Source organism: Bubalus kerabau, chromosome 22 (assembly GCF_029407905.1).
Source record: "Bubalus kerabau isolate K-KA32 ecotype Philippines breed swamp buffalo chromosome 22, PCC_UOA_SB_1v2, whole genome shotgun sequence".
NCBI lineage: Eukaryota > Metazoa > Chordata > Mammalia > Artiodactyla > Bovidae > Bubalus > Bubalus kerabau.
Genome location: NC_073645.1, coordinates 11,959,291 through 11,984,095, shown reverse-complemented (window position 1 = coordinate 11,984,095; position 24,805 = coordinate 11,959,291). Strand labels below are relative to the sequence as shown.

General features: G+C 43.1%; 1 protein-coding gene across 1 annotated transcript in view; it reads right to left on the bottom strand.

Annotated features, from left to right (window-relative positions):
• Positions 1–17,143, bottom strand: part of PAPSS2 (3'-phosphoadenosine 5'-phosphosulfate synthase 2) — a 94,882-nt gene extending 77,739 nt beyond the window's left edge. Inside the window, exon 1 of the mRNA XM_055560728.1 lies at positions 17,012–17,143. Within this exon, the coding sequence (XP_055416703.1) occupies positions 17,012–17,038 (27 nt within the window). The 5' untranslated portion in view covers positions 17,039–17,143. The remainder of the gene's footprint in view (positions 1–17,011) is intronic.
• Between the last annotated feature and the right edge of the window lie 7,662 nt (positions 17,144–24,805).

Here is a 24,805-nt window from a genome sequence, read left to right as displayed (position 1 = left end):
GTTTTTAGATTTATTCCCATTGGGACACATTAGGTTCAACAGTAAGGTCTAGAGACTTGTATTACTAAGAATTATAAGCTACTTACTAAAATAAGCCACTCTCTTAATTGTGATTCAGGAATGGGGCAAATGTCCAGGGATAAATTGTAACCACAGCCAGGAACAACTGACTAAGAAAGAAAGATCTCCAGGTTTTTCCAGAAAGCTGTCTGTTCATTAGGTAATGTTAAAATAGGACAAGGATGGCAAGTTTTTAAATATTGCAGCTGTACTATTTAATTTTAAATATTCCATGAGGAATGTGGCCATCACAGAAGTCCGAGTTAGCTTGTAAATGGCCTAGCATTTTTTGGGGAAAAAAAAATCTTTAAAGAGCAAATAGCATTCTGAAGTAGGGAAAAACCCATCTGTTACTAGCTAGCTGGAGGACCTCAGGCATGTCTCCATGCTCCACATTTGTATGGGGTAGGAAGTAAGCTAGGTGATCGTTCTCTAGCCAGGCCAGACCAAGGAACCTCTTACCCAAGTTTTGAAGAACCCCACGCAGACCAATTCAATCCAGTTCTCTGGGAGTGGTGTCTAGGCATCAATATTTTGTAAAGTTTAGCAGAGTTGAGAAACACCAGACTAGATAATCTCTAAGGTCCTCCTCAGATCTCAATAAAATAAGGAGAGAATTCAGAATTCCAGTACAATAAAAGGAACAGAAAAAAACATAAAAGTCATGCATTGTAAAGCAACTCCTAACCAGGGATGTACAACACACAAATATTAGCACAGAATGATACTTTCAAATGAACTGTGGCTTCATGAACAAAAAAATATGCTTGATTAGTACAGACACCATCAACAAAAACATTCAGAATAGAACAATAGGAAAAGTATTATGTACTTAACATCTAGTGGCATTTGTATTTTTTATCCAATTCCAAATTTATGAAATATGAACATGTCCACCTCTGACCATTCAAAGACTCAAAGCTCTTTCCAATACAAACTAAAAATCAAAGAGTGTGAAGTGGTAGATTTTTTTTTAATACTTATTTATTTATTTGGCTGTATCAGGTCTTGGTTGTGATATGTGGGATCTTTGCGTGTGGCATGCAGGTTTAGCTGCCCCTTGGCATGTGGGATCTTAATTTCCCAACCAGGGATCAAACTTCAGTCCTCTGCACTGGAAGGCGAATTCTTAACCTCTAGACCGCCAGGGAAGTCCCCGAAGTAGCAAATTTGTAATTCCTCACTGAAAAATGTCAAGAGTTGATGTGGCAAAAGCCAAGAGATTATTTTTATGAAGATTTGTACATTCCTTGCTTAATTGATGAAAGAGATAATTCTAAATGATGACAGCCAGAATCAATACTAAGTCTAAGATTATGACTAAGCACTGCAGGTTGATTCCTAGAAGTGATTCATTTGAACTGAGCCTCAAAAAAATAAAAAATAAAATAAACCCCTTCCCTCATGTGGATCTTCTATCATGGATTTTAGCTAACAAGGGCCTGAGTTTCTAAACTGCTTATTAGACATGAACCTTGTCTGGACTTCTGTGAACCCTCTGGAACTGCTTGTAAAAACTGTGTGTGTGGGCCTACGTGGGTGTACCCATGTACAGAACTTTCTTATCCTTTTAGAAGAATTCCTTTGGTGGTCTACTGACCCTTCTCAGAAAAATGTTTTTAAATGCATAAAATAAAACACAAAGGATTGCAAAGGAAAAAATGAATTACAGTTATCAATTAAAAAATTACAGGGCGGTAATAAATATATGTCTTTATCAGGATATTAAATAAAAAGATCCTGATGTTTAGATGGGCAGCTATAATAATTATCTTATTTTCAGAGAAATAAAGAACACAGAAATTTTCATGACATCAGAAACATGAGCAACAATCTATGGAATCTGAAAATATCTGTGCCTTCTATTGCTGACATAATCACAAGCACTATTAATAATGTGATGATTTGTTGTCTGTGATCATCACTGAAGGAAGTGATAAATTTCTATTATAGGTTATAAAAATAATTTCTCCATCCAAGTTCACAACCCTCCTAAGTCCTCTGGACTCTAGATGAAGAACATCTGATCTATGTCTTTATCCAACTTCAGGGGGGTTGCTGATAAGCCTGCAGCAAGGACAGATCATTAGGCCACAAAGCACTTAATAAGCATTTTCAGGATTGGTTTCCATAAGGTCCTACAGACACAGAGCCCTGGAAAGTCATAGAACAGTAGGGAAAAGGTGAAGAGTTCTCTGAGATGAGACCAAAAGGAATGCTCTGTGAGTTTCTGGAGCTAAAGTTTCAGTACATCTTATTTTTAATTTAATATACATATATTTTTAAAAGATTTTTTTACAGTCTTTATTGAATTTGTGACAATATTGCTTCTGCTTTATGTTTTGGATTTTTTGTCCATGAGGCATAGATGATCTTAGCTCCCTGACCAGAGATCGAAACCATACCCACTATATTGGAAGGCAAAGTCTTAACCACTGGACTGCTAGGTAAGTCCCTCTAATATATATTTTAATGTTCTTAATATATGTGTCATGTTTAATAAATGTTCATGACTTACTAGATCCATAAAGCATAGCAAAGCCTCACTTCTGAGTGGACGTGGAAAAGAAAAGAAAAAGCAACACAGGGGCATAAAGTGAGTGATGCCAAGCATGAAACTGGCACAAAAATAGAAAATGAGCCACAAACCCACTTCCGAGCTTTCTGGCAGGCGGACTGACCTGGACAGTCATGGAATGTACAAGTCCCAAACGATTATACAAAAAAAAAATCCTCAGAAAAAATACAACCTTTCCGCTATTGATACTAAGACTGAATAGAAATTTCTTCCACAGATCTTTATAAAGAGTATATCATGTGTTGTAATTAATGAACAATATTTTCAATGGTATCATTAATGGAGACATAACAATGAGTTCCCCAGAACTTTTTAAAAATCATTCTTGGCTTACAGGTTATACCAAAATTGTGAGGGCTGGATTTGGCCACAGGACTGAATTTCTTAACTCCTGGTCTACAGGATCAAGTTAGATATCTCCTTGACTCTTGTATCCTTCACTTTCCTCAAGCCCCTGTCTGTATCAGCTTTTTAAGGTAATAACTCTTTCTGTACTTTATAACAACTATACACAGATCCAAGCAGGGTGCCATCATGTAGACATACTTCAAAATTTTTATGTCTCATGGAAATAAGAAGGTAATCCAGCATGAATTAGCTGCAAAGACATGGTTTAGTTTCCAGTCTCATTAAAATAAACATATATACCACATCAAAATAAAGGTAGAAAAGTTTTAACGTATAACCTTCTCTATTTCAGGGATCACATGCTAGTTTTGTAGGTGAATGTAAAAAAAAAAAAGGGTCTAATGAGCTGAATCACTTAATTCATCTATTATAGTGTTCACAGCACCAGCTCTCAAAATGAAAATGAGGCTGTATGGTGTTTCACAGCACACAATCATCTTGTGTGACCACAATAAGAAAGACTTCATTCCAAATATCATTCAGGTGTCCCTGAGCTTCTCTCTGTTCTGAGACTAAATGAAGTACTAGGCCAACTAAACTCGGCAAACTTGGGTTGTCTCTATTGTCATATGGGCTCACAAGAAGGTCTTAGGGAATTTTTAACATCGCTTTATTTTAGTAAAGATTTATAATACTTATACCCACCTATTCCAGAGAGTTCCTAGGATAATTAAGAAGAATTTATGAAAAAGCCTTGATGAGCATGATGAAAGAAAGGTATCGTGAATACCCAGAGGAACCTTGCTGTAATTCTGGGAGGTGGCAATTACCCTCATGGAAACACAACACATACCAAATGGAGTCCCCTAGAAATGTGTAACTACCTTCAGAAGATGCTCTGAACCACACAAGTATAGTGTTCAGCACAGGTCTTAGCTGCCCTTCTAAACACCAGCCCTGTAAATGTTCCGCTGAAGGCTGTGTTTCATTACCTCAGTGTATTTTCTTCATATTCTTTTGCAATTTGTTCTGGTAATGAGCCTGTGTATACGACACAGGCTCTTTGAACCATGAAAGATGAAAATTCTGTGCTGAGCTGGGGAAATGTCAGTGAAACCTCTAGTACGTCTAGAGAACAGGCCCGTAGCTTGTGGGGCTTTGGGAACTTGCAACTCATGAATGCTCAACTGTGCAGCTCCCACATAATGAACAAGGCCAGGTCGAGTTACATGTAAGTCACTGTGATTATTTCTAAGGACACTTATTCCTGAGTATATGCATTCACCCACTAGAACACTGAAGCTTTGTATTATTGAGGTGAAATGCTGGGTTCAGTTCCAAACACTACCATTCTAAAAATGGCTGCAGAACCTCCTCCAGACTAACATTTATTGCCTTTTAACAGCATTTGCTCAAATCCACATCTTTTAAAGATTACACACAACATTCCAAAAAGCCCCTGAGGAAAATCACTTTCAAAGCGACCACCTCATCTTCTCGGTTTCTTCACTGCATTCATCTGCATCCACAAAGACAGTTTACATGTATGTTTCAATCATCAGAATAATCTTCATTTTGACAATTGTAGTGTACATGACATCTGTTACATTAACAGATGAAAGAGATAAGAATGATTGAAAACAGGGCCTTAGAATTAGGAGGGAATCAGCCCTGCCATTTGCACTGGCACTTCCTAAGGCAAGTTATTTCATATCAGTAAGCTTTACTGCCAGAGAAGGCAGTGGCAGCCACTCCAGTCCTCTTGCCTGCAAAATCCCATGGACAGAGGAGCCTGGTGGGCTGCAGTCCATGGGGTCGCTAAGAGTCGGACATGACTGAGCATCTTAACTTTCACTTTTCACTTTCATGCATTGGAGAAGGAAATGGCAACCCGCTCCAGTGTTCTTGCCTGGAGAATCCCAGGGACAGGGAAGCCTGGTGGGCTGCCATCTATGGGGTCACACAGAGCTGGACACGACTGAAGTGACTTAGCAGACTTACTAAGCTGTACTGCTCTCAACTATAAAATGTGGATAAGAACATTAACTACTCCATAGGTTACTATGAGGAGGACATGAGGGACTGCATCGAAAGTTCCTAAATAAATGCTTATTCCCTCCTCCTACTTAGACACCTAGCTGGACCAACAAGTTTCCTTCCTCAACCTTGAGGGATCTAGCTACCATATGACCCTGCAATCCCACTCCCAGGCATATGCCCAGAGAAAAGCATGATCTGAAAGGATACGTGCGGCCCAATGTCCATTGCAGCACTGTTTACAATAGCCAAGACATGGAAGCAACCTGAACGCCCATAGACAGAGGAATGGATAAAGAAGATGTGGTGCACATATACAATGGAATATTATTCAGCTATTAAAAAGGGTGAAATAATGCCATTTGCAGCAACATGGATGGACCTAGAGATTGTCATGTTGAGTGAAATAAGTCAGACAGAGAATAAGAAATATCGTTATGACATCCCCTATATACAGAATCTAAAAAGAAACGATACAAATGAACTTCTCTACAAAACAGACTCACAGACTTAGAGAATGAATTTATGGTTGCTGGAAGAAAGGGTGGGAGGAAGGGATAGTTAGGGAATTTGGGATGGACATGTACATACTGCTATATTTAAACGGATAACCAAAAAGGTCTTACTGTATAGCACAGGGAACTCTGCTCAACGTTATGTGGCAGCCTGGATGGGAGGAGAGTTTGGGGGAGAATGGATACATGTATATGTATGGCTGAGTCTCCTTGCTGTCCACCTGAAACTATCATGATATTGTTAATTGGCTATATTCCAAAATAAGATACTTTAAAATTTTTATCTTTGAAGAAAATAATGTCAAAAATGAAAAGAAAGGGGGAGATAACACATATTCTGTATTCTTTCTTCAAAGAGACTTTAAAATGTTTGGTGTATTTGAGAGCTAAGAAAAATACTTGTATAAAGGGAAATCTCTGAAGTTTTATCTTTTTAGCATGTTCATGTTGTTGTCAATAAAATGGAGATTTGAGTGAAAAAAAAATAAAAGGAATACATATCATAGCGTGAAGTGTAAAGGACTTATTAAACCAGAGCCTCAACACTGAGAAGAAAATAAAAGAAACCCGGTGTTTATTATGACGGGATTTTTCCATTCACTGAATAGCTAAGCAGAGACAACACATCCTTCAGACAGAATTTTGTATCCAAGGTGTCTCATACTGTGAAACAATGGATTTTGTGGTTTAATTTCTATGTTGTCACTACCACTCCTGTTATTTAAATAAGGTTGTTTAATCACTAAGTTGCCTCCAACTCTTTTGAGACCCCATGGACTGTAAGCCCAATGGGCCCCTCTGTCCATGGGATTTCCCAGGCAAGAATACTGGAATGGGTTACCATTTCCTTCTCCAGGGGATCTTCCCAAGGCAGGGATCGAACCCGAGTCTCCTGCTTGGCAGGCGGTTTCTTTACCACTGAACCACCTGGGAGTCCCCTTTAAATGAAGTCACTAAGTCGTGTCTCTTTCGCAATCTCAAGGACAATAGCCCACTAGGCTCCTCTGTCGATAGAATTCTCCAGGCAAGGATACTAGAGTGGGTTGCCATTTCCTTCTCCTTTAAATGAGGTAACCTCTCTGTTAAAAGACTTCCATTTCAGCCCCTACAATCACGTGCAGCCAATGCTGCTCCCTTCCCTGTGAGCATGGGCTCTGGCCCTCTTAACACCATGGTCTTCTGACAGTCTGAATCCAGGCCCTCCTAGAAGTGGTCACTGAGGCTATGGCTCAGGATTGCTGAAATCTTAAACTTTTCCAACTTATGATGACAGAATGAGACAAATTCCCCCAAACATTCCTTCCAAACATCTTGGAAACTGTCATTCACGCTCTCACAATTTCCAGGCACTCCTCATTGGTCCCCAGTGAAAATGGAAGCATTATCTGGTTTGCCAACATCCTTAAGCCTTGACTTCCAGCTAGGTCAAATTTTTATTTTGTGAAAAACACACGGGTGGCCTGGTTTCCTTTTATCATCGACAAATCACAGTTACAACTTGGCTCAGGTATTAGGAGCTTTAGTGGAAACAAATCATTCCGTTCACATTTGTTGAATACTGACCCAGTGGTAAAACTAGGCAATAAAAACTATTACCCCTCCTTGTTGAGTCTGAGCACAAAGAAAATTTACTTTCCAATTATTCGCTTTATGTCACCATAAGGAAAGAAATGTGTGTGACCGCAAGGGTAACATGCGTTTGCAAATATGTGCCATTTCCTCTTTTTACAAAAGTGCTGGGGCATGTCTCTTAATAGAATTCATTATTACTATCTTGAGATATTAGCAGTAGGCAGCTGCCAAAACATTTCACAAATGAAACAGTAGTATATTACTAGTTGCCTAATCCTACTGCGTTAGCTTCTTGGCGTTTGTCTCATTCCCTCTATGAAATAAACAACTTATTAACTACAGAGCAGCTAATAAGATTTTAGCTTCTCCTGTGGGGAACTCTCTAAAGCCTTATTTCGGTTAAATGAGTTCCCTCCTGACTATTTGCTCACCAACTTCCTTCAGGAGACTGTGAAGACTACATGAGTTAATGCACAGGCCAAGCTGTGAAACAGTGCCTGCCACATCATAAGGGCTCAATTCAGATGATAAACAAATCACAACACAGTAGGAATTTTCTAACAAAACATGTTCTAAAAATCGAAACTCCTGGTAAATATGCAAATCCCATAGAGAGAATTTTAATATCTATGTTTATTAGTTCTCAGTCACATGGTGAATTTAAACACAATAGATGAATGCAAGTTTTTTATTTTATTTTGTTTTTGTTTTTTTTTATTTTTAGTAAATACTTCGGAGAAGGCAATGGCACCCCACTCCAGTACTCTTGCCTGGAAAATCCCATGGAGGAGGAGCCTGGTGGGCTGCAGTCCACGGGGTTGCGAAGAGTCGGACACAGCTGAGTGACTTCACTTTCACTTTTCACTTTCATGCATTGGAGACGGAAATGGCAACCCGCTCCAGTGTTCTTGCCTGGAGACTCCCAGGGACGGGGGAGCCTGGTGGGCTGCCGTCTATGGGGTTGCACAGAGTTGGACACGACTGAAGTGACTTAGCAGCAGTAGCAGCAGCAGCAACTACTTAAAGCATTGTTGTATTAGTGACACAATGGCCCAACAGCTGTATTTATTCATACTGTTTAGGAAAAGAATATTGGAACTCAGCAATTTAGGTAGATTTAGTTGGCTGAACCACACAGTTAGGTGTGACCAACTTCACGGCACTTCATGAACTTAGAAAACAATGGAAATGAATGGATTAAGAGATAAAACTGGAAATTCTACAGCAAGAACTGAGGATTCAATGTACAACTGAATTTGCCTGAAATTTTGCCTAATATAAATTGATCTGTATTGCACACTATGCAATCATTACTATCTTTTTTTCTCTTTTTTGATAAAATGGTTAAACTATTTGAGAAGGCTTAAGAAAGAGTGAATGAGGTTGAGGAGCTTAAGAGGGTATAAGTTGAATTTTCTAAAGAGAAACGGACTGGACCATTAAACATATTCCAAAATGGTCAATTACATTTTTTTCTCTTTTTTAAAAATTTATTTATTCATTCATTTTGGCCATGCCTCACAGCATGTGAGATCTTAGGTTCCCTGACTAGGGATCAAACCTGTGTCCCCTGCAGTGGAAGCATGGAATCTTAACCACTGGACCAACAGGGTAGTTCTTCATTTTTCAAACACTTCTCTCTGGTCCATGCTTTCTATCTTCAGATTATCAGAGCAAGATGCTAAAGCTAAATTAAAGTATAACTGTGATTCACTGATAACCAACTTGGAAGTTTTTTTTTTTTTAATTTATGGAAAATAGTTCCCAGTATGTAAAAGAAAAGGCAGAGCTACAGAAAATGGGCAAGGCCTCTTTTGAAGGGCATGCCAAAAAGAGAAAAGTGCTAGGCCTGTAGTTATATGAGGAGAGTTCCAGCTCAGCGGTGGTATCACCACCAGCTGGCCAGGAAGATGGTCATGTGCCTCAGCAAAGCTCTGTGTCTCAACCTGTACGGCTTGGAGATGAGCTCTTCATTTTCCTCCCAGAAGGAAAATGCTAGGAGTCTTGAGGAAAAAAATACATTTTTAAAGTAGGAACAACTTGAATAAAAAGTAAATAATTTAAAATTTTAATTTGGGGGAGAAAAAGATTTTTTAAAATGTATGAAAAATCAGTTGAGAATTTTATTGCTTTGGCTCCAGGCCACTGTAATACTGACTGGGCAGAAGGTTGGAAGAATATAAAGTTTGTGGGTGGGGTGTTGCAATTAGAAAAAAGTAAATGCTATGTTTAAAGTAGTTTAAAGACAGTATTGGAACGATCTAAAAAACTATAATTAACGAATATAAGGCTTTGGTAGCTCTGGTGAATTATGGCAAGCACAGGTCCTGGTTGGGTCATTTAAAAAATATCTGTTGAGTAAATGAAGTGAACAAATTCATAAGTGAGGATCAGACAGGAAATAAAAAGAAAGGTTTCAGAGCCCTTGAAGGAAAACAAAATGGGATCATAGTAGAGGACCAAAAAGTTAATTCAGCTTTTTAACAGTAAGAAATATATAAAAATAAAAGTCATCACCAACATCTTAGTTGCTTATTTTGCTAAAAGTTGAGAAAGCACGAATTATCCACAAATAAATGTTTGGGGAAGGTATAGATGGATGAGGTAATAGAGACAGAATCTTCACTGTAGGTGGTTTAAGTCTCCAAACAAAGTCTGCAAATAATTTTTCAAGCCCACAGTTGGCACACATTAAAAAGAAAAGAAAAAGTAATTGTACTATTAGACTGGACATAGATGCTTGGTAGATAAAAATCCGTATTTTTTTAATAAAACATACAAAGATGTTAACTATATATTTAAAACAAATACTAACCTAGCATAGAAATGATGACTTTTCATGATTAGCATTTGATATAATTTGGGGAAGTTTTATAACAGGTAACCTTTTTTTTTTTTTTTTTTACCAAAATTTATTTGGTGCTAGACAGATTGAGCTTGCCATGTTTATGCTGCAGTCATGTTTTCACAATACCAGTAATAGCAAAATCCACTTTAGGAGTAAAAGTAAAGTGCAGAAAGAGCTTCTGATTAGATTTTAAAGGAAGTCACATCAGCCAACTGATGAAAGTCAGTTTACACACCATGTGTTATCAGAGGCAAGAGGTCAGGTTTTAATACAATGGTTCTTTTGCAGATAGAAAAAGATATTTCCATCTTGTGTGCCAGTTTATTCTAAATTGAAAAGAAATATTTAATGATCAAAAGGCAGGAAAGAGGAACAAGAAGACCACATTTGTAAGGAACCCAATGTTAATGTTAAATAACCTTTCTGGAAAAGCTCTATTTAATATCTATTAGAAGCAGAAGGAGCTCAGATGTGAGTCTGAGAAGGGGAGTGGTGTTCTGGGCCCGGTGCTGGGCTTGGGGTAAGAGGAATCAACTAGCTTTGGGGACTCTGAAAGGAGGGGGCACTGGTTGTGCTTCTGATCTTCGACAGACCCCCAGGGAGAGGAAGCAGGGATAGACTCGAGCAGCCCCTAGAGCTGCTCGAAGTCCCAGCATGGTCACACCAGAGTAGGGGCACAGCTCTCACCCTTCTGGAAGTCAGGGGACAACAACAAATATCTTAGATAGCCTCACCGAGTTACCCCAAGAGTTGCAGTGTAGTGACCTCAGGGTACCCACAAGAGCATGGGAGAAGCAAAGAGAGGTGTTGAACTGAAGGGGCTTCAGACAGGAATGCACTTGACCTGGACCAACAACTGAGGATGAGACAGGACAATGCACAGCTCTAAGGATGTCCATATAGGCAGAAACTTTAAGATAAGGTGAGCACCAACCCCCCTCTCTCCCTAGCCCAGACTTTAGCACTTTGTAGGGGAAGAAAGGATTCAATTAAATATTTCTGACTAGCAACCCAACTTAAGTTTACTTGTTCTGAAAGTACTCCTTTTGTAAGTGTTATAGGTATAAGGGAAAGGTATGCTGTACACATCATGCTGCTGCTAAGTCACTTCAGTCGTGTCTGACTCTGTGCCACCCCACAGATGGCAGCTCACCAGGCTCCCCCGTCCCTGGGATCCTCCAGGCAAGAATACTGGAGTGAGTTGCTATTTCCTTCTTCAATGCATGAAAGTGAAGTTGCTCAGTTGTCTCCAACTCCTAGTGACCCCATGGACTGCAGCCTACCAGGCTCCTCTGTCCATGGGATTTGCCAGGCAAGAGTACTGGAGTGGGGTGCCATCACCTTCTCCATATACACATCATACGTTAATGATAATCAGGAATTGAGAAAAGGCAGAGATTTTTGTTTCCACCAATGCTGGTTTTAGCTTAAACCATCCAAACTTTCCATAAAAACAAATTTAAAATGCAGGTTGTGGGGACTTCCCTAATAGTCCAGTGGTTAAAACTTCCCCTTCCAATGCAGGGGCTGTGAGTTCAATCCCTGGTTAGAGAGGTAATATCTCATATACCTTGTGGCAAAAAAACCAACACATAAAACAGAGGCAATATTGTTACAAATTCAATAAAGGCTTCATAAAAATTAAAAAATAAAATTCAGGTTATGATATAAAATAACCTAATTAGAAACATCAAATAGCCAATAAGATAGTAAGGAACCACCTGGCCAAAATCTGCAGGAAAGCAAGAACCTCAGATGTAAGCCAGCACAAGGGGCTTCTGCACTGATTTTGACAACCTCACAGGGGAGGTGAAAGAGACAACAAAGCCTCGAACACACCCAAGGGGGGAGAATAAAAAGGCTTTTGTCTACCCTAAGCTGAGGTTCCTAAGAGTCACCCCCTAAAATAAGATTGAGCCAGAATTAAGTCACTTCCCACTCCAAGAGACTGCAGGGACAGCTGCCTTGACACTGAAAGGCTACAGAAGGGGAGGGGTGGGGGGTAGGTGGTCCATGAGAACTTGCCTGCACAAGTTGGTCCCTGTGCGTAAAAGTGCAACTCAAATGGTAATCACCTGGGTGGTCTAAAAAACTTTAAATGGTACCTTTAGGTTAAAGGGGGCTTCCCAGGTGGCTCAGTGGGTAAAGAATCTGCCTGCATTGCAGGAGATACAGGGGACGCGGATTTGATGCCCAGAGTTGGGCAGATCTCCTGGAGAAGGGCAGGGCAACCCACTCCAGCATTCTTTCCCGGAGAATCCCCAAAGTGGTGCCAGAGTAGTAGTGTTACCAGGCATCTGGCAGAAACAAGAGTAACTCCTCTGGGGTGGGGTGGGGAGGTAATTCACTCTCAGCCTCAAGAATCCCTACAGGTGAGTTTTCAGTGGTAATGATGGATTTCCAGGCGAAAATGAGCCAGCACATGAGAGCAGACAGATAAGAGGGGCTGGGAGAAATCTAACAATAGAGATGTCCAAAAACACATTCAACCACGAATCAATTTTATAGCCTAATATGGAAAAAATATTTATCGAGCACCTACTCTGTGCCAGGCTGTATGGAGGATTGCCGAGATAACATGTCATTTCACTTGTCATGAGCAAAGCACCCAAGTGATGAAAGGTTAGTTGCAATGGTATTATATGTATATTTACTTTCACTCTCTGTGTTTTCTGAAGACTTCCAAACACGAAGACAGTGCCCATTATTATTTAGTGACAGGTTTTGAAATAAACAGTAATCTAAGGCCAAGATTGACATCACTGATTCCTTTCTCAGACTCTCATTCCCTCAGGTTTCCAGGCTTGAGTTCAGTCTAATTATCCCCTAGGCAAACCAGATAACCACGCACACGAACAGGAAGACAAAGGGCTGAAAGATAAAGATAACTATCTCAGAGACATAAAATTCATAGTTAGCCACATTTATCTTTAACGGCAAAAGTCCAAAGAGATGATCGTGGAATAACAGCATGAATCGGACAACATTAATTTTAAGATAAATCTGGAAATAGCTGAAGGTGCAGGAAGGGTAGAGAGGAGTTGGTCTAATATTTACTTATATAAAGATTGCCTTTCTTGGCCAAGGTTGTTGACAAAATCTTGCTGATTATTTGGGTTTCTCTGGTAAGTCTGCATTGATTATTAACCTTTATCTTCTATTCAGCTTTTTACAATTAGAATTCAAGTCATCACCTCTCTACTTCTGTATTTGTTTGCTGTCATTAGATGTTCTGATGGTTGTCATTTACTGAGCCTTTGGAATGGTCTGACCTGTAACATTCTTCTCCTTGCTGGGCACACCAAGACAATATGGTGTAATAAAAAATAGTAACAGGAGTGACTGCATATGGGTCTAGACTGAGCGAGACAGTGTTTAGGAGCTATTTATTCCTCACAGCAACTGTAAGGGGGAAGTCATTATGGATGAGAAAATTTATGGGCCTGAGAAATAGAGGGACTAAAAGGAGCAGGAACTTCAAAGTTGGACAAACTGGAATTTAGTTCCCCAACCAGGGATCGAACATGTATGTGCCCCTTGCAATGGAAGCATGGAGTCTTAACTGGACCACTGTTGAAGTCCGTGGACAAACTTGAATTTAAATCCTAAGCTGCTGCTGGCATTTCTCCTCTCCTAGAGGTGAGGCTCCATTTTCTGGGTAAAGGCTGCTGTAAGGATGAAGCAAAGGGCCTGGCCTCTGGGAAGTACTTGTTTCTCCTTCCTTCCAGTTGGAAATTCATGTCTTGCCTCACACAGTATCTTCAAATAGTTTTAAAAGTAGCCACTTCCAGGAAAATACTGTGATATTGTACAGAATCTTTAAAATAATAAAAGATGAACAATGGCTTACATTTATGGGGAGTTTTAACTTTTCAATAGCTTTTCACTCCCTCCCAAACACTGGCTTCTTTGACCCTTCGGGAAATACTTTAATATCTCAGTTGACTTTCTCAGAATTTTCAGATTGGTTGTCTCCAGGACATAATAACATTGTCTGTGGACCTTGAAAAATGCTAATCCAGGAAATGATTCAAGAAGAAAGGACCAGGCCTTTGCGTCTCTTTCCATCCTCTGGCTGCTCTCTGCCTCCTTCCTTCTCCTGGGATCGATGTGTGTGTCAAGGGGATGGGAGGTGGCCAAGTTTGGAGGGAAGTCAAGGGTAGCAGGGAGGGCTTGACACCTAGCTGTCTTTGGTTTCCATGGTAAAGATGCCTAACACAGCAGGAATGTACTACCTTCCCTCATAACAGAACTTTTCCTTTTTTGTTTTTTCAAGTTTGTGAGAAAATCATCTTACATTCTCACATTTAAACCAGAACTACTTACTCTTCTTAGAGTGGTCTGAACTGAAAGGCTATATTCATCCAGAGAGTGAGGCAAAAAAAAAAAAAAAAAAAATCTGGTGACAATGTGTTCACCCTAGTAGACTGTCTGGCACACAGTAGGGGCTCAACAAATATTTAGAGTGACTGCAGTCACTGGGGTGTGAATTGACATCCTCAGTTGACAATACAGAAAATAAGGCAATGATTTCTGTGAGTTTCTGAAAAAGATCAGAAACTCAGATCACAGACTCACTTCCAGGAAAGCTTTCTAGATCAGCAAGACTCATTTCTCAAATAATTGATTAGTTCAGAGGTCGCACATGTGGGCAGATTTTGTTTTGGCCTGCAAAATTTCAAAACACAGTTTGTGTTAACATTTAAAGCTTGAGAGATTTCAGATGCATTTACAGTTGCCTCGTTTTACCCAATAGAATCTATCTGGCGCTTTGGGGGACTTGTACTGGTCCCCTGGGTTATAATCATGTCAGCTATATAAAAGTTCCCAAGCTGTCCTAGCTGTTTTAGGGGTTAATTTAATCCTATGCAGAACACACAAACACACCTCAAATAAAAAAAAAAAAAAAAAAAAAAAACACAACAGAGGGTTCTAAATGCCTAAGTACAAAAACCAAATCCTCTGGTTCTCAAGTTTATCACTCTCTCTGTGCAGTTGCAGTGATTTGTATGTAAAGTCCCTGTTTTCAAGCCTTTCACTTCACAGGCTCTTGCCGACTGGAGGCAAGAAAGGGAGAGATCACCTGCCCTTTCATTACTGATGCTTGAGAAAGCAATCTCATTTGGAAGGAATTCTTGATGCTAGCCGGAGGTAAGAATTGAAACCTTACTGATAGAAGGGCTTCCCTGGTGGCTCAGAGGGTAAAGCGTCTGCCCGCAATGCGGGAGACGGGGGTTCGATCCCTGGGTCAGGAAGATCCTCTGGAGAAGGAAATGGCACCCCACTCCAGTACTCCTGTGGAAAATCCCATAGACTGAGAAGCCTGGTAGGCTAAGTCCATGGGGTCGCAGCGTCGGACACAACTGAGCCACTTAACTTCACTTCACTTTAAAGTGCCTCAGCAGCTTGTCGCTTAGAAGACATCATTTAGAATGTTACAGAAATTAAATAGGAATAAAACACAAGTGATTTGCACTTAAGTGTTTTCAAATATAATACCAAGAGACTCCCCACTTTAAAATTGCTCCTATAAAGGGCAACCCCCTGACCATTCTCCCTTCTCAAATAGATGCCTCCTTCCTCCTGGACCTTCCTGAGGGCTGTGTGGTCCCTGAAACCACAGAGCCCCCCTTTCCCTTGCGCTCAAGCCCACGCTTCTAGCCCGTGTGTGCCCCTCCACTCCCCTTCCCCAATTTACGTTTTTTCATCTCTTCTGACACAAAAACACCTCAAAGAGATTTCAGTGATTAAGTATTACATAATAGTAATAAAACATTTATTGACCACCTACTATGTGCCAAGCACAAATCTGTTTGAGAGAGGTCAGCCCCTTCCCTGACCTCCACAATCACCTGAGGTTTTCAGTCTGGTAGTTAAAAAAAGATGAGTGTTCAGCCATCAGAGGCTGGCTTGCACACCACCCCTGGTGTGGCCCCAATGCTGTCTATACGAGGCTCTTTCCAACTTTAAAAGAGTCTGTGATCATCGCTGCCATTTTTAAGGATGCAGAATTTACAGGAGCCCCTATCACTAAGTGGGAATGGCACTTTTCAACAACCTTCTATTTCCTGCAAATGGGGATGGCCCAGATTCATTGTGGATAAAACTGAACCTCCTCATAACAGTCCGCTCATTTCACTTCCCCAAGCTGAGGAGTCCCCTGCGCCACCCCACCCCCCATGGCTGAACTTAAGGTGCCATCCGATCCCAACAAGGAGCTAGAACCCTGCCAGTGTGTAGAAAGGCAATTTCCCTCCCTCGTCTAGATAGCCGTACTGCTGCTGCTACTGCTAAATCGCTTCAGTCGTGTCCGACTCTGTGCGACCCCATAGACGGCAGCCCACTAGGCTCCCCCGTCCCTGGGATTCTCCAGGCAAGAATACTGGAGTGGGTTGCCATTTCCTTCTCCAATGCATGAAAGTGAAAGGTGAAAGTGAAGTTGCTCAGTCGTGTCCGACCCTCAGCGACCCCATGGACTGCAGCTCACCAGGTTCCTCCGCCCATGGGATTTTCCAGGCAAGAGTACTGGAGTGGGGTGCCATTGCCTTCTCCCTTTATGAACGTCTGTCACTCAAGTCCACTCCAAGGAGGTTCCGTGGACAAAACCCCAATGACTGTCCCTGACGTGTCACCAGCGTCCAGACCTGGCAGGACCGGGGTCCCCTCAGTCCCTCAAACCCCACCGCTTGGACCCGTGCGGAGTTCATTCAAAAGAAAAGACGGGTCTAGAAAAAGTTCTCGGGGGAAGAAAGGAAATTTCCCAACTCTGGACCTTTCTCTGGATGGGGACCCATGTCTCCGGCTCCGGAGGTCTAGCCCTCGTGACGACCCCACCGGGCGCAGGTTCCCCGCGGCGCGGGGCGGGGAGGGACTGCCCCGCGAGGGCTGCCCCGGGAATCCCGGCTCTGCCTCTCCCTCCTGCTTCCCTCCACCCCTTCCTCCTCCCCGCGCCCCAGCCTCCGCGCCCGGGCTGCTCGCCTCCTCCCGGGGAGGATGGGATCCGAGCGTCCGGGGCCGAGAGCGGAGGAGGAAGGCAGGCGACTGGCAGCCTACCGTCTTCTGCTTCTTAACCTCGGACATGCTGACTGGCTACGGCGGTGCCCGGCGCGCTGGAACTCGGAGCCCAGCCCCTGGAGCGGAGGTTCTAGGACGCTCGGGTGGCGGCGGCGGCGGCGGCTGCCGGACTCCGGGGGAAGGAGGTATAAAAAGGCTCCACAGACACGTCGCACTTCCCTTGACCAGCCCCCTCCTCCTCCTCCTCCCGCCGCTCTCCTCTCCGCCCCGTCGGCTGGGCCAGCAGCGCCCAGCCCAGGGTACCCTGCCGCCGCCTGGGCGGGGTCCCGGGCCCAGCCCCCGACTCCCGGGAGCGGCTCCGCTGGGCCCGCCGAGGTTGGAGGCAGGACCTTGCAGCCCAAGGCGCGGACAGACACGCCCCGCGCGTAGTCGGAGGTCAAGTTCGCTTCTCCCAGTTCCCACTCCCAGCGGGTGCCTGAGCGTCCCCTCACCTCTCACCCCACCCGTGCGCCTCTCAAGGAAGGCTTCCTGCCTCTGGGACCTGCTTGAAACCGCCAAGCTGGTCGTCAGGGTCCTCCGTGGGCACCGCTGCCCCAGCTCGTCTTCCTGGGCAGTAATCACAGCGAGGGTTAACATTTTCTGGTCCTCACTTTGCGCTCCGCTGACCTTTGCCTTAAGCCCCCTGCACCCCTCCCCCCAGGCATCGAATCCTGCCTTCTCCCGTGAAGCAGTGGAGGCTTTCAGGCTTTCTCAAGATGATATTCCAAGTGAGGGGATTCACGCCCAGGCCCAGGTCGGCCTCCACTGTTAAGTCTTTCTGCACCAGTATCATCATCGATGACGCTGATGAAGAAATGTCGATGGGCAAGGCCGGCCTGCATCTTCTGCGCCAGGCCTGGGACTGAGGGGTCTACATGCAATCACTCCTTTGGAGCCCACAATATTTTCCTCCTGCTGCAGATGGGCGGGCTGAAGCGCTGCTCCTATTCACCAAGTTGAGTAAGCAAGCCCAGCCCCTGAAAATGGTAAATAGTAGCCCAGAGGCAATCCCTGTTCCAAACCTTTTCTTATAGTACTTCCCTGTGGTCAGCAACCAGGAAGGGCCCTGAGGAGGAAAAGTAAGAGAAGGCCCAGTTGTCTTGGCTTATGGACTACATCCTAGGGCTTTAAAGTTTTATCAGAGGGCAGCTCTTTTAACTCAAATATCTGGGACAATCAAAAGGAAGGAAGGAGAAGCTACGATTAGGGACAACACCTTGAGGGCAGTCCCAAGGCCAACGCTTTGTACCTTAAGTCTGTGCACAGAGTGACAAACAGATCAATGAGGGCCACGCTGCCCATTCCAACTTTGGTCTTCCTTCTGTGAAAAGGTTGAAGTGGTGGCCTAAGGAGGTGAGGACTGGAACTTTGCTTTCATATCCAATTGTAGTTCTGGAAGACTGCCAGCTTTCCAGACAGACACTGAAGATCTGAGTATTCATCCATTGACTGCCCTTCTCCATGGGGAAGTGGGAAAATAAATCAGGAGTCAGAAACCTAAATGGGAACTCGTATGTTTGTCCAGTCTTGAAATATCAGTATATTTATTTTCTTACTCATTTAGAGTAAGCTGCCACCACTCCCTTCAACTGTGAGCAACTGGAGGGCAAATGCTGGGTTTGAGTTTCTGTTCTGCACACGAACTAGCATGTTTTGATTTTATGGGGTTTAAACTGTAACATCTCATTCTAATTTTATTGAAAAAATCCTTTGGTATCAGTTGCAACTGTATTTTGAACTCTGCCAGATCCTGACCTAAGAGAAAACTAAATTTGGATAGAGAAATAGCAATTTTTATGTTTGGTTTATTTCATATTACGTCTTTAAAAGCTGAAACAGCACTTCCATGGTGGTCCAGTGGTTAAGAATCCACCTGCCAATGCGGGAGACACGGGTTCAGTCCATAGTCTGGGAAGATTCCATGTGATGAGGGGCAACTAAGCCTGTGCACCATGACTACTGAGCCCACTCTCTAGAGCTAAAGCCCATGGGCTCTAGAGCCTGTGTTCTGCAACAAGAGATGCCGCTGCATTGAGAAGCCCTGGCACCACAACTAGGGAATAACTCCTGCTCGCTACAGCTAGAGAAAGCCTGCACAGCAGCGAAAACCCAGCACAGCCAATAAATAAATAAAAAAAATTTTTTTTAAAGCTGAAACAGAAGGAAGTCAAGTGTAACTGTAAGGGTAACTTCCTGGAAAAGGAATATATGATTGTTTAGACCTGGGGGAGGTTTTGAGATCATTTGTCCAGTTTCCCTCTCCATGTATTTCACAGATGGGCCATGTGGTGCTGAGAGAGGAAAGGTAAATTGTCTGGTCACCATCACGGGCCGTGCTCAGTCTCAAACCCGGGTCATTTGGCTCCCCAGATGCAGTCAATCACTCAGCCTCTAGGTCAGTTATTTCAAAGCCCCCATGATAATTATAAACTGGACTGTTTTATCTTGTTTCAGATTTATTTAATTCTCAGAGTACTTCGGAACAGATATTCTTTCATTGCTTCCAAAGACTTGTGGAAATAGGATGCCTCAGCTCCCTTGGACCCAAACTGCATTAAGATCCTTTAACTTCATAGATCATTAGTGTAGTTGTAATTCAGCCTGACAACCCATTGAAAAGTAAAATAATCATTCTTTTTTATTTTTCCAAGGTCTTTCTTTTAATGGTGATGTTTGGAATTCTTTTTCATCTTACTATGCTCTTTCTTCTGGGAGAGGACACTGCTTCACAAAGATATGAGCAACTAGCACTTAAGTTTTGAAATCTGTGACTCTAGCACATCAGAACTGGAGAAGACTCATTCAGGGAAGGAAGGCAGGGTTGAGATCTGTCTAGTCATCTGGACACAGTCTCCGTAACTTTCTCAGTAGTGTTGCCTGTGAGACTCCACTGGAAGACACTGTGGCCTGCTGGTATCAATTTAAAATCCTTGATGCTGGTCGTGACATTTGCACGAGGATAGTAAGCTTTTCTTCCTATTTTCTTTTTTCCCTTCCAGGACTTGGCTTGGCTTTAATAACTAACTTAATGAGGTTGTGATTACTACTTGGGCTTTTCATTGTTTAGAAACAATGGAGTCAACTTCCCCAAATAAACAAGGGAAACACATATACAAAGTGAGATGTTTATGCCACAGATTCTCCAATACACTTGGCTGCTGCTAAGTCACCAGTCGTGTCCGACTCTGTGCGACCCCATAGACAGTAGCCCACCAGGCTCCCCCGTCCCTGGGATTCTCCAGGCAAGAACACTGGAGTGGGTTGCCATTTCCTTCTCCAATGCATGAAAGTCAAAAGTGAAAGTGAAATTGCTCAGTCATCTCTGACTCCTAGCGACCCCATGGACTGCAGCCCACCAGGCTCCTTTGTCCATGGGATTTTCCAGGCAAGAATACTGGAGTGGGGTGCCATTGCCTTGTCCACCAATACACGTTAGGGAAGCTCATCACATTTTGGGGGGTCTAGCTTGGAGGCATCTTCCCTGGGTTGGCCTTTCCAAAGGAATGCAGCTGCACTGCCGCCTAGTGGCTGTAATGCATGCTGCTGCTGCTGCTGCTGCCAAGTCGCTTCAGTCGTGTCCGACTCTGTGCGACCCCATAGACGGCAGCCCACCAGGCTCCCCAGTCCCTGGGATTCTCCAGGCAAGAACACTGGAGTGGGCTGCCATTTCCTCCTCCAATGCATGAAAGTGAAAAGTGAAAGTGAAGTTGCTCAGTCGTGTCCGACTCTTCGCGACCCCATGGACTGAAGCCTACCAGTCTCCTCCGTCCGTGGGATTTTCCAGGCAAGAGTACTGGAGTGGGGTGCCATTGCCTTCTCCAGCTGTAATGCATAAAAGAAACCTAATTGTTGAAACGTCCCTGGTGGATCAGATAGTAAAAGAATCTGCCTGCAGGAAACCCATGTTCCATCCCTGGGTGGGGAAGATCCCCTGGAGAAGGAAATGACAACCTACTCCAGTATTCTTTCCTGGGGAATCCCATGACAGAGGAGCCTGGCAGGCCACAGTCCTTGGGTTGCAAAGAGTCGGACATGGCTGAGCGACTAAGCACTTCCTAAGCCTTCTGGAGAGGTATAGATGGTAGAGAATCTGCCTGCAATGCAGGAGACCTGGGTTCGATCTCTGGGTTGGGAAGATTCCCTGCAGAAGGAAATGGCAACCCACTCCAGTATTGTTGCCTGGAAAATTCCATGGACCCAGGAGCCTGGTATGCAGCAGACCATGGGGTCATCAAGAGCTGGGCACAACTGAGCACACACAAGTACCTGTACAATAATAAGAACAGCAATCCCCTTGGGTCAAGAAATCCTTACATAAAGTTCTTTAGGATTCAAATATTCTTCCCAGTCTTAGGCACAGATAATACCAAGACAAGCAAGACATGGTCCTTGTCTTCAAGAAACAATCAAAAGGAGACAGTCTCTGCCTCCCAACTCCACCCCGATACACTGCAATATATTACTGCATAGGTACATGCTAAGTCACTTCAATCTTGTCTGACTCTTTGGGACCCTATGGATGGTAGCCCTCCAGGTTCCTCTGTCCATGGGATTCTCCAGGCAAGAATATTGGAGTGGGTTGCCATGCCTTCCTCCAGGGGATCTTCCTGACCCAGAGAGTGAGCTCATGTTTCTTACATCTCCTGCATTGGCAGGTGCGTTCTTTATCACTAGTGCCACCTGGGAAGCCCACAGTATATTACTGGGACAGGTACAATGATACATGGATAACTTAGACATTTTAACTTAAAAACACATGCACTTCACTAATCTTTGAGGAAGGGCTAAAGGCTTATATTGTGGTGTGGGTATACTGATGGGAATTCCCAAAACCACTCTCCAAAGGCATCTTCAACAATTTCCAGTTTGGAATTTTATAAATACTAAGGGAGGAAACAATTTGAGAGAAGATTTCTTCAAGATGTCTATATACTCCTCCCCCATCTTTATCTGTTCTCTTGCCTGTCCCTAATTCAGCTGTACACATTTTTAGCAGCTCGTCTTTCCAAAGCATCATCTGTGCTCATGGAAAACACATCTCTTTGTTCCCCACTCATATACTATTCCCTTAAGTCGCATCTAAGTAAATTACTTAGTTACACTAACAGGTACAAGTGGCATAAATGAGTTTGAGAACAAACACAGTGGATCTCAGAAAGCACCCAGCTCCTAGGGAGTGCAAGTGCTGAAGTGTGTGGGTGTCCCATTGTCAAAGAACACTGAGTGTGCTGTGGGCATCCGTCATTATCTTTCCCTGAAGAAACGGAGAGCACAGATTAAACTGGCCAGTAAATGAAAAGGAAGGATATTGTGGGGGCACAGAGGAGGGGATATCCAGTTCAACTTTGAAAGGAGGGAGAGTGGAGAGAGATGCTAGGTTTTTACTTGGCAAAAATGATACATAAACTGAGACTAGAAAGCCCTCCCCTCCCCAAAGTAGGGGCATGTGTAAATTTGAAAATTTAAAGGCAGAGAGCTGCATGAAATAACATGGTGTGTTCAGGAAATTATAAGTATCTGTATCGCTGACTTTAGGAGAAACAGTAGAGGAGCTGGTGGAAGGGCGGAAGGCTGTAATAGAGGACGTGCCATGTACAATCAGGGAGCAACTTCGCATGTTCTCTTTATGCCCATCAGGCTGCATTAGCCATGTATCTATTCATTAGTCATAGAGACACTTGCTGTGCCCAAGGATGAGAAGGAGGTGAAGGAGATGGATATGTACACAAATAATTCCAAGGGAATGCCTGAAGAAAGATCAAGAAGCAACAGTTAGAACTGGACATGGAACAAAAGACTGGTACCAAATCGGGAAAGGAGTACGTCAAGGCCTATATTGTCACGCAATTTTTTATCTTATATGCAGAGTATATAAGATATAAGTTCAGTAACTGAACTGAAGTTAGGGGGAAAGTGTGTGCATACATACACACACACACACACGAGACAAAGGTGATGCCTATGAAGAGATCAGTGGCTCGTGGTAATTTAACCTGCATTTCAAGGCTAAGAGAAAGCCAGATAGGAGAGTGATCTGTCACCCCACCAATGGTCCAGGCTGCCTGGGCTGATGTCCCCAGCTGCATGAAGCTCTCACTTCCTAGCCTGCTATACCCTATGCCTCCTTCAAGTGCCCCAGCCTGTCACTGATGACCCAGGTAGAGTAGAGAAAAGCCACTGACACCCAGACTGCACAACAACTATGACCCAGTCACCAAAAGGCTGCTCACGGAACTTAAGCACCAAAGGAAAAGCCCACACGCTTCCAGGCAGAAGTAGAGCTCTTCGGCCATTTCCTGGGTGGAATCTAGGACACAGATTTTTGTCTCCTCTTTGTATTATTTTTTTTTTAATTTTATTTTATTTTTAAACTTTACATAACTGTATTAGTTTTGCCAAATATCAAAATGAATCCGCCACAGGTATACATGTGTTCCCCATCCTGAACCCTCCTCCCTCCTCCCTCCCCATTCCATCCCTCTGGGTCGTCCCAGTGCACCAGCCCCAAGCATCCAGTATTGTGCATCGAACCTGGACTGGCAACTCGTTTCATACATGATATTTTACATGTTTCAATGCCATTCTCCCAAATCTTCCCACCCTCTCCCTCTCTCACAGAGTCCATAAGACTGTTCTATACATCAGTGTCTCTTTTGCTGTCTCGTACACAGGGTTATTGTTACCATCTTTCTAAATGTTTATTAATATATATACACATTTTAGAAACTAGAAACATTTAGGGTATTTAGGGAAATTCAATCCAAAATTCAACAAACCTCAGTGAAAACAAGTTGTATTTGTTTAATGGTTTGAGTCTATTAACTAGCTGCATTTTCTGTCTTCAATCAGTACAGTTCAGTTCACTCAGTCATGTCCGACTCTCTGCAACCCCACGAGCTGCAGCACACCAGGCTTCCCTGTCCATCACCAATTCCCGGAGCTTGCTCAAACTCTTGTTCATTGAGTCGGTGATACCATCCAACCATCTCATCCTCTGTCATCCCTTTCTACTCCTGCCTTCAATCTTTCCAGGCATCAGGGTCTTTTCCAGTGAGTCAGTTCTTTGCATCAATCAGGTGGCCAAAGGATTGGTGTTTCAGCCTCAACATCAGTCCTTCCAATGAACACTCAGGACTGATCTCCTTTAGGATGGACTGGTTGGATCTCCTTGCAGTCCAAGGGACTCTCAAGAGTCTTCTCCAACACCACAGTTCAAAAGCAGCAATTCTTCAGTGCTCAGCTTTCTTTATAGTCTAAATGTTACATCCATACATGACTACTGGAAAAACCATAGGTTTGACTAGATGGACCTTTGTTGGCAAAGTAATGTCTCTGCTTTTTAATATGCTCTCTAGGTTGGTCATAGCTTTTCTTCCAAGGAGCAAGCATCTTTTAATTTCATGGCTGCAGTCACCATCTGCAGTGATTTGGGAGCCCAAGAAAATAAAGTCTGTCACTGTTTCCATTGTTTCCCCATATATTAGCCATGAAGTGATAGGACCAGATGCCATGATATTAGTTTTCTGAATGTTGAGGTTTAAGCCAACTTTTTCACTCTCCTCTTTCACTTACAACAACAGCCTCTTTAGTTCTTTTTTGCTTTCTGCCATAAGGGTGGTGTCATCTGCATATCTGAGGCTATTGATATTTCTCCCGGCAATCTTGAGTCCAGCTTGTTCCTCATCCAGCCCAGCATTTCACATGATGTACTCTGCATAGAAGTTAAATAAGCAGGGTGACAATATACAGTCTTGATGTACTCCTTTCCCGATTTGGAACCAGTCTGTTATTCCA